Source organism: Arvicola amphibius, chromosome 3, assembly GCF_903992535.2.
Source record: "Arvicola amphibius chromosome 3, mArvAmp1.2, whole genome shotgun sequence".
In the NCBI taxonomy this organism is placed as follows: domain Eukaryota; kingdom Metazoa; phylum Chordata; class Mammalia; order Rodentia; family Cricetidae; genus Arvicola; species Arvicola amphibius.
This window is the reverse complement of record NC_052049.1, coordinates 175,530,060-175,539,594: the sequence shown is the minus strand read 5'-3', so window position 1 is coordinate 175,539,594 and position 9,535 is coordinate 175,530,060. Positions and strand designations below refer to the sequence as shown.

Sequence of the window (9,535 nt, the reverse complement as noted above, 5' to 3'; positions counted from 1 at the left end):
TTTCCTGTGTGTGTGTGTGTGTGTGTGCACATGCACGCATGTATACATCTGCACATACCTGAAAACTACAGCACGTGTATGGAGGTCAGAGGACAACTTTGGGAGTCAATTCTGTGGGACCGGGGTAGGGGTCAGATGACAGGAATACCAGGCTACTGACTCCTGCATAAACAGACAGCATCCTGGACTGCAGGGCAGTGGCCTCAAGGGGTCAGTGCAGGGCCCAAGGGTTCTCTGAGGAACTGCCTGCAGCTTTGGCTCCAGAGGTCTCTAAGGGTACTAGGGGATGGAGTCACTGGAAGACCAGAGTGGTCTCAGAGGTTACTTCAAGTCTATGGCTCTAGCCACAGCCTCCAGATAGTAGACAGATTTCCCTGGGTCTAAAGCTTGGTATCCTGTCTCCAACAGGCTCATAAAACGCACCAAGGTTTTTTTTTTTTTTTTTTTTTTTTGGTTTTTCGAGACAGGGTTTCTCTGCAGCTTTAGAGCCTGTCCTGGAGCTAGCTCTTGTAGACCAGGCTGGTCTCGAACTCACAGAGATCCGCCTGCCTCTGCCTCCCGAGTGCTGGGATTAAAGGCTTGCGCCACCACCGCCCAGCCTCACCAAGGTTTTGACTCCAGCTGGTCACCCTGGGGTTAAGTGTCCAGCCCCACCCTTGGTCCTGTGTTTCAGGAAACTTCCCTGGTCAACACCAGGCATCACCAGTTCCTAAGCTGAACTTCATACAGATATTCCTTTAGGAAGAGTCCCAGAGAACAACATCCCAGCAGGCTTAGAAAGAGGAAGTCACACCCATCACCTATGAGGCATTACCAACAAAACAATGCCCGTGAGGGAATCCCAAGTTACAGAGAGCCTACTGCATGTCTGTGTGAGGGTGCCAGATCCTCTGATCTGGAGTTACAGACAGTTGTGGGCTCCTTCGTGATAGCTGAGGGTCTTACCCTTGGAGTCTCTGTCAGAAGCTCTTTCAAAATCTGCCTTTTTTTTTTTTTTAAAGATTTATTTATTTATATATACAGCATTCTGCCTGCACACCAGAAGAGGGCACCAGATTTCATCATAGATGATTGTGAGCCACCATGTGGTTCCTGGGAATTGAACTCTGGACCTCTAGAAGAGCAGCCAGTGTTCTTAACCTCTGAGCCATCTCTCCAGCCCAAGATAAGGCTTCTTTTAGTACAAGTCTGAACCAAATAGTTTTGATTTGTTCCCTGTGTCTGGTTGGGTGTGTCTGGAACTGCTCTCATCTAATTTGAATTGGCTTTGTCCCACTGAGTTCTAACTTGGTTTCTGCATCTATTTCAGTGCAGATTCATCCATTTGAATTAGCTTCTAACTGGCCAATCTGATTTGGTCTGACTTTTATTTCATCTGCTGTTGTTATACCATTATGTTCCTATATTTATTCTAAAGAATACACACACACACACACACACGTACGTATGTATTTTTGGCATCAGATTTTTGAACTTTACGGTCAGAGGCATTGACTCAAAACTGCTACATGAAGCCTATGAGTCCTCTCCCTCCTCTCTGTCCCTCTCTCTGTCCCTCCTCCCTATCCCCTCTCTCTATCTCTATCTCTGTGATCTGAAGGATATTTTAAAACTGCTTTAAGCAATCTTAAGTTTTAAATTATTTATTTATTTACTGGGGAGGGGTGTGTGGTGGTTTGAAAGAAAATGGCCTCCAAAGGGAATGGCATTATCAGGTGTGGTCTTGTTGGAGGAAGTGAGTAACTTTGGAGGTGGGCTTTGATGTTTCATATATGCTTAAGCTGCACCCAGTGAGAAAGTTCACTTCCTGCTTCCTGATGGTCAGGATGTAGGACTCTCAGCTCCTTCTCCAGCACCATGTCTGCCTGCATGCCACCATGCCCAACTATGGTGATAATGGACTAAACCTCTGAAAATATAAGCCACCTCATTAAATATTTTCCTTTATGAGAGTTGCTGTGGTCATGGTGTCTGTCTCTTCACAGCAATAGAAACCCTAAGACAGGTTGTATAACTAATTATGTCTGAAATGACTACTTCTAATTCTGAAATGGAATTAGGAATTAGGAGTTAGGAATTCAGTTTATAAATCGGGGGAGTACAATTTAAGCCACAACGTTAGTGAAGTAGTATCTGTGGCGCAAATCCTAATCGGTTTTAATAACAAAAACCCAGAGTCAGATGCAGTCAGCCCTCAGAGCTCTTACCTCTACAAAATCCTCAGACCAAATGTGGTATCCTGTCTCTACAAGTCCTCAGACTGAATGCCTTGAGCTCCTATCTCCACCTTCCTAGTGCTGAGATTAAAGGCCTGTGACTCTCAAGTACTAGGATTAAAGGTGTGTGCCACCACTGCCTGGCCTCTATAGCTAACTAGTGGTTTGGCTCCCTAACTAGTAGTTTAGCTCTGCACTCTGATCTTCAGGCAAGCTTGATTTGTTAGATCACAAACAAAGCAGCACCACAGATATCTTTGGGATATTGACCTGTATAGAGTATATCAACTAGGAATTTGGGCTTGGAGCTATGGATTTGATGTTTGAGCTAAACCTTTACTTTTAGCTCCAACCCCTCATATTTTTATTTCTTTTTTTAAAATTGTTTTTTATTTCTTGTGTGTGTGTGTGTGTGTGTGTGTGTGTGTGAATGCCTGCACATACCTGCAGACTACGGGACATGTGTGGAGGTCAGAGGAACTATGGAGTCAGTTCTGTGGGACCAGGGGTGGGGGTGGGCAGACGACGGGAATACCAGGCTTCTGCCTCCTACATAACAGGACAGTAAGTTAATTCTATCACCCCACTGAGAGAATCTACATGATTCTCTCTTCAGTTCGCACAGACCAGAAACCTGGCTCCAGGGCAGATGCAATGACTCCAGTGGACGACAAAGAAAGCTCGTACCTAGTGCTGATGACCTGGAGGATGCAGCAGCCCAGAATTTATTAAAAAAGCCAGGTCACTGCACTTTCCTGGTTAGTCAACAGGCAGTATCCTTGAGGAAGGATGACAGTTCTTTGCAGAAAGAGGAGTCACCAGCTGGGCAGGCGGTGGTGGTGTACAACCTTTAATCCCAGCATTTAGGAGCCAGAGGCAGGAGGATCTCTGTGAGTTTGAGGTCAGCCTGATCACAAGAAAAGTTCTGGGATGGCCATAGAGAGCTGTTATACAGAGAAACCTGTTTCAGTAACCCCCGCATACACACAAAAGAGGAGTCCCCAACCTTCCCAAATACCCAAGAATGTTCCATAGAAGAGGTAGCGAGAACTAGATTGCAGCAGCTGAGCAATGATATGCTAGGTCTTTGGACAGGTGATGGGGTCCAACAGCCCATGATTCCCCTCAGGGACTGACAGGACTTTACTAGGCTGGTTCCAAGCCTCCCGTTCCAGTGCACAGTGGATCCCTTCCTCTGGACTGTACCGAACAGGACCACAGCGCATCTGGGGCTCCTCCTCTTCATACCAGCGCTGTTCACTGAAGTCAGGGAAGAAAGCTGCGATCTCTCTGCTGGCGGAAACCACAGAGTCTATGAGGAGAGGAGAGGGAGAGAAGAGCTACTTAGGAGGTTAAGGCAGGATTGCAAGATTGGGACCAGCTTAGGAAACAATGCAAGACCATGTCTTAAAAAAACAAAAAACAAAAAACAAAAACCCAACAAAACATCAACGAAAAACTCAAATGAGAGAGGAGGGTTATCACAGGGTAGAGGCAGTCAAGACAGCTTCAGGTTCCGAAACCTGAACCACTCAGTACAAGCCACACGGCTGAGACAGCTATAAAGGGCCAGAAATATATGGAACCAAGCTCAATGGAAGACATCTTTCCTCATTTGTGGCTGTGGATGAGAGGTTGAGACTCACCTGAGCCATGGGTAGTGTTTCGGGTGTCAGTGAGTCCCAAACTCCCACGAATTGAATCTGGGGCCATGTGGCGTGCTCGAAATACTCTGGTGGGGCCCATCAGTGTCCTCCAAAGCTGGATGGCATCTTTGTGGGCAAGGATGTAGGCTCGGATTGGCCCACTGAGGATAAAGAAGGGATATGACCACCTAATCTAGACATGCTGTGGACAGGGCAGGAATGAGTCCACTGTACTTCCTGAATGTCTCTGTCTTCTAGTGAGTACTGAGGCTGCTTCAAAGGGGAACTGATCAGGAGAGGCAGACTACTGATGTGCAAGGACTGATGGGCAGAGTTGCTAAGCAGCATTCTATGGTACTCCACTATAGCCATTGGCTCAGCAGCCACAGGATAAGCACCTACCGCATATGGGTTAGTGTAGCTCAGTCATGACTCTTCTTTTAGTTTTTTTTGAGACAGAATTTCTCTGTGTAACAGCCCTGGCTGTCCTGAAACTAGCTTTATAGACCAGGCTGGCCTGGAACTCACAGAGATCCTCCTGCTTCTGCCTCCCGAGTGCTAGGATTAAAGATGTGTGCCACCACAACTAGCATTAGTCATGTTTCTTTAGACTTGACAGTGATTACATCTTTAAAGGGTGGTAAAGAACTGGCAGTTCTATTCATAGGGAGGAGATCTGCCACAGCATATAAAGATGCTGATACCCAAAATTACAAGTACCTGGACATGAACTCCACCAGCCGCTGATAGAAAAAACGCCCTGCAAAGAGAGAGTTCCTTCATGAGAACATGGCGCCCAGGGAAGTTTCTCACTGTTCACTACCTGTAATACCACACTGTTTACAGAGATAACAAGAACCTTGGAGTATGACTTTTCTGAGTGCAGATCTAGATTCTGCCACTTACAATCTGTACACTTTTGGATAAGTCAATAACTTCCCTAACGTGTCTTCCAAATCTATACCTTGGGATATAACATTAGCTCGCTATAATTAGGGGGAAATTATTTTATCTTTCTATGCATGTGCACGTGCGTGCACTATAGAATACTACCTACCACAACCTTTTCTAAATCTGAGAAAATTAAGTGAAATAATGAGCATTAGGGAAATGTTTGACAAGATAAATGTTTACCCAATATTAATTACTGATATTACCAAGGCATAATATTAAATTTCTGATTGAGACTATATAGGAGATCTCGCCTAGGAAAAGAAAATGCTGATTATCATGAGAAGTCTGTGCAGAAGCAAACATGAGAAGACACAGGGTCTGGGGAGATGGCTTGGCAGTAAAGGGCCTGCATTACAAACATGAAGATCTGAGTTTGATTTCCAGAACACACGTACAAATGCCAGGCATGGTGGCACACACTTACAAACCTAGTGCAGGGGAGGCTAAGGCAGGTGGCTGCTTGGGGCTCAGGGACCAGTCAGCCTAGCCTACTTGTTGAGTTCTAGGCCACTGATGGGACCCTGACCAGGGCTGGGCGGGATGGTGGTGCCTGTGACTGACACCTAAGGTTGTTCTCTTGCCTCTACATGGACACAGGTGCACCACACACACACACACACGCACACACACGCACACACACACACACACATGCACACACGTACACACACACACGGGGTGGGGGGCTGTAATGCAGACTGCTAGACTGCTGCCTGACCTTCGTGCTCTCGGTAGAACCTGCGGCAGTCTTCCTTTCTCCACTGTAGTTCTCGCTTCCGCACAATGAGGAACTTGTTGCTCAGAATCTGCTGATGTACAGCCTGGAGAACAAACCATTCCAGAGATAGAAATCAGTCAGGACTCCAGCTGTCTCAAGGATCACTTCACATGTCTGCCCGTGATGGGTGCTATGGTCCAGATATTAAGTACCCTTCCACCCTGACGCTCATGTGTTAAGGCCGATGACGGTCATGGGAACTTCAGAAAGTGGGCCTTCCTGAAGAAAGTGTCATTAGGAGTGTGCTCTTGAAGGGGAAGCGGAAGCTCAACTTTTCCCCTCTTCACATCCCAGTCCCTGCAGTGAGCACTTCTCACCGTAATATCCACCCTCAGCAGAGGCTGGAAGCGACAGGACCGAGCGCCACGGACTAAAACCTGTGAACATCGGGGCTGAAGAGATGGCTCAGAGGTTAAGAGCATTGCCTGCTCTTCCAAAGGTCCTGAGTTCGATTCCCAGCAACCACATGGTGGCTCACAACCATCTCTAATGGGGTCTGGTGCCCTCTTCTGGCGTGCAGGCATACACACAGACAGAATATTGTATACATAATAAATAAATAAATAAATAAATATTTAAAAAAAATAAATAAAACCTGTGAACATCTGAGGGAAAATGATCTTCCCGTAAGTGTGGTCCAGTGGCAGAGAGCTGACTAACAGGTGAAGTGAGGACCGCAGCTATACTGCCAGAGTATGAGCCACAGTCCTAAGGCAAGAAGTAGTGTCCCTAGGCCCTGCCACCCAGAACACCACACAAGTCTTTTTAATGGTCCTGTCCTGGGCTGGAGAGATGGCTCAGCGGTTATGAGCACTGACTGCCATTCCAGAGGACCCAGGTTCAATACAGCACCCACATGGCAGCTCACAACTGTCTGAAGATCCAGTTCCAGTGGATCTGACACCTTCATACCAAGTCACATAAAATTATTGTTAAGTAAACCATAAAAAAACCCAAATATAAATTAATGGTCCTGTCCTCAGTTTTTCTCATTCATTCTAAATCATGATTAAAAACTCTATAACTTATATACATGTCATGCTTTGGTCAGAACATTCTGGGTAGTTTTTTTTTTTTTTTTTTTTTGGTTTTTCGAGACAGGGTTTCTCTGTAGCTTTGGAGCCTGTCCTGGAACTAGCTCTTGTAGACCAGGCTGGTCTCGAACTCACAGAGATCCGCCTGCCTCTGCCTCCCGAGTGCTGGGATTAAAGGCGTGCGCCACCGCCGCCCGGCTCTGGGTAGTTTTACTATCATGAGTGTTTTACCTGCATGTAATTCTGTATAGCGTATATGTGCCTAGTTTCTGAGGAAGCCAGAAGAGGGTGCTGAATTCCCTGGAATAGAGCTACAGATGGTTATGTGCCAACATGTAGGTGCTGGGAACCAAATCCAGGTCCTCTAGAAGAGCAGTTAGTGCTCTTAAGGGCTGAGCCATTTCTCCAGCCTGAAATAAGTCGTTTTAAGCTATCAAATTTGGAATGTAGCATTTGATAACTAATATATATATACACACACACATATGTACATACAACTAAGTGATACATTTAATTAAAACTAATATATGTATATATAACTAATATATACATGTTAGTTAAATATATTCAGTTAAAATATATATATTAAACTACTATAATACACATACACAGACTAGAGTTTTGCTTTTTGTTTTTTTTTTTTTTTAAATGGGACTGGGCATGGTGGTATACATCTTTAATCCTAGTACTCTGGTGGCAGAGCCAGCCTAGTCTACACAGTTAATTTCAGGCCAGCAGCAGGTACACAATAACACTTTGTTAAAAAAAATTGATCAAGGAAGATGGTTCAGGGAGTAAGGGCATTTGCTGTGCAGGCATGAGAACTCAAATTCAAATCTGCACACTCATGTAAAATAAGTAAAAATATGAAAATAATGCAAAAAATTTTGTTTCTTGTATTTTAGATATACCTACTTCTAAGAGTAGTCTTCTAAGGGTCAGAGTTCATGGCTCTTAGCTCTTCTTTTCATTTTCTTTCTTTTTTTGTTTGTTTGTTTTTCGAGACAGGGTTTCTGTGTGTAGCTCCAGCTGTCCTGGAACTCACTCTGTAGACCAGGCTGGCCTGGATCTCACAATGATCTGCCTGTCTCTACCTTGCCACCATGTTCAACAAGCTTTCCTTATTTACGTGTGTGTGTGTGTGTGTGTGTGTGTGTGTGTGTAGGTCAGATGACAGCATCCAAGAGTTGGTTCTCCCCTTCCAGCATGTGAGATGCACAGGTCAAACTCAAGCCTTTACATGCCGAGAAGTCAAGCTGATCCATCTTGCTTTTCAGCCTCAGCATCTAGCACATGACTGAGTTGTCACAAGTGGTCCTGTGGCATCCCAAACAGGATGATGGAGATGTAGGGTTCATTCTTACCTCCAGAATCAGCGGGTGGGCAACAGCATCAGGCTTGATCAGGGCTAACGTGAGCTGGAGAGCCTGAGGGCTTCTCAGGATGGAGGCCATCTCACCCCTGCCATCAGAGGGCTGGATTAGAGCCACACAGTGTTGAGTTCTCAGCCCCTTCTACTCTGGAAGCCACCTAGCCTTGCAAGTCAACCAGGGGCTTCCCCCGAGCCTCACAGAGCATTGTCAGGCTGTGTGTGACCACTCACTTACCTATTCGCACTCATGTGACTTTTTACTATGTTTGTTTGTTTGTAGAGGGGACACTCAGGTCACCCTGTGAGACATACAGTCTGCTTTATGCTACAAGTATAAAGGCAGCAGGGAGTTCTCCATTGAAAAGAAATGTGAGTTAATACTACCACCTGATTTTGCCAAAACTTTCAACTTCTAAACTTTTCTGTGTTTTGAACAAGGTTTATGACATCTACTATTGAACAGTCTAGCCATAAGACTACAATGACTTAGCTGGGCAGTGGTGGCATATGCCTTTAATCCTAGCCTTTGGGAGGCAGAGGCAGGTGGATCTCTGAGTTTGAAGGCAGCTTGGTCTACAAAGCGAGTTCCAGGACAGCCAGGGCTGTCATACACAGATATCCTGTTTTGAAAAAACAAACAAAAAAGACTGCCATAAAGCCTTATCCTATAGTGTTCTTCCAGTCACAGAACTGGAAGATAGACTGACAAGAAGAATTAGGCTGCCCCAGATAAGAAAAGGCTTCAGGGCTATAGACATCTCTTATTTAACATTATGGATGTTCTTCCCTGCTCAATAAATAACTCTGGGAATAACTAACAGACAATATTTCTAGACTTGGTTAAGCATCAGAGGTCACTTTCAACTGTGACATTCTATTTACATGTGAGAAACCACTTCGGCAGGAAGAAACTGGATGAAAGGCACAAGCCTGTAATTCTAGCACTTAGAGGCTGACTATACAGCCAGACCCTAACCAATCCATTGCAAAACAACCACGGCCCCGAAATATCATCTCTAACCTGTTAACAAATACAGAGAAGGTGTCCGGGGACACCAGCAGGGCAGAATCAGGTAACGTTCTCATTACTTGCAGCCTGAACATAGCTTAGCCAATCACAACAGGACTGCCAGGGGTAGTTGTGCTCAGGTCTCTTCCACTCACGTCTTCTTCACAGTTTATTACGAGAAGATCCATTCAGACTGTGGACCTGAGCCCAATCTACCAGTACAGGTTCAGCATACCCGCTTCACCTAATATTCTAGATAACATGGCACCGTGGCCCACTCTACATGGGGATGTCATGAGACCACCACCTCCACACTATTACCAAGTTCTAAAAATCCTACCTATATAATACACCTCAAAGTCCAAACAAATCTCTTCCTTTTAACTGCCATTACCCCTTTGTCTGGGACTTGTGACACCCTCAATGGTTCCTAGGCTTTTGCTCTTGCCAGTCCAAAATCTGTTCTACCGCAGCAACAAAAGTTGCTAATTACACAGTACCCTCCTTTGGTCAGGGTGTTCTGACTTCT

The 9,535-nt window shown here is 45.3% G+C and overlaps 1 protein-coding gene across 1 annotated transcript; it reads right to left on the bottom strand.

The window, feature by feature from the left end:
* Positions 1-3,050: 3,050 nt before the first annotated feature.
* Positions 3,051-9,530, bottom strand: Nme6 (NME/NM23 nucleoside diphosphate kinase 6). Its single transcript, XM_038322593.2, is given in 7 exon segments — positions 3,051-3,397; positions 3,400-3,528; positions 3,863-4,023; positions 4,583-4,622; positions 5,532-5,634; positions 7,990-8,086; positions 9,019-9,530. Coding segments are annotated over 7 exon segments (648 nt in total). The 5' UTR covers positions 9,102-9,530; the 3' UTR covers positions 3,051-3,362.
* Positions 9,531-9,535: the final 5 nt, after the last annotated feature.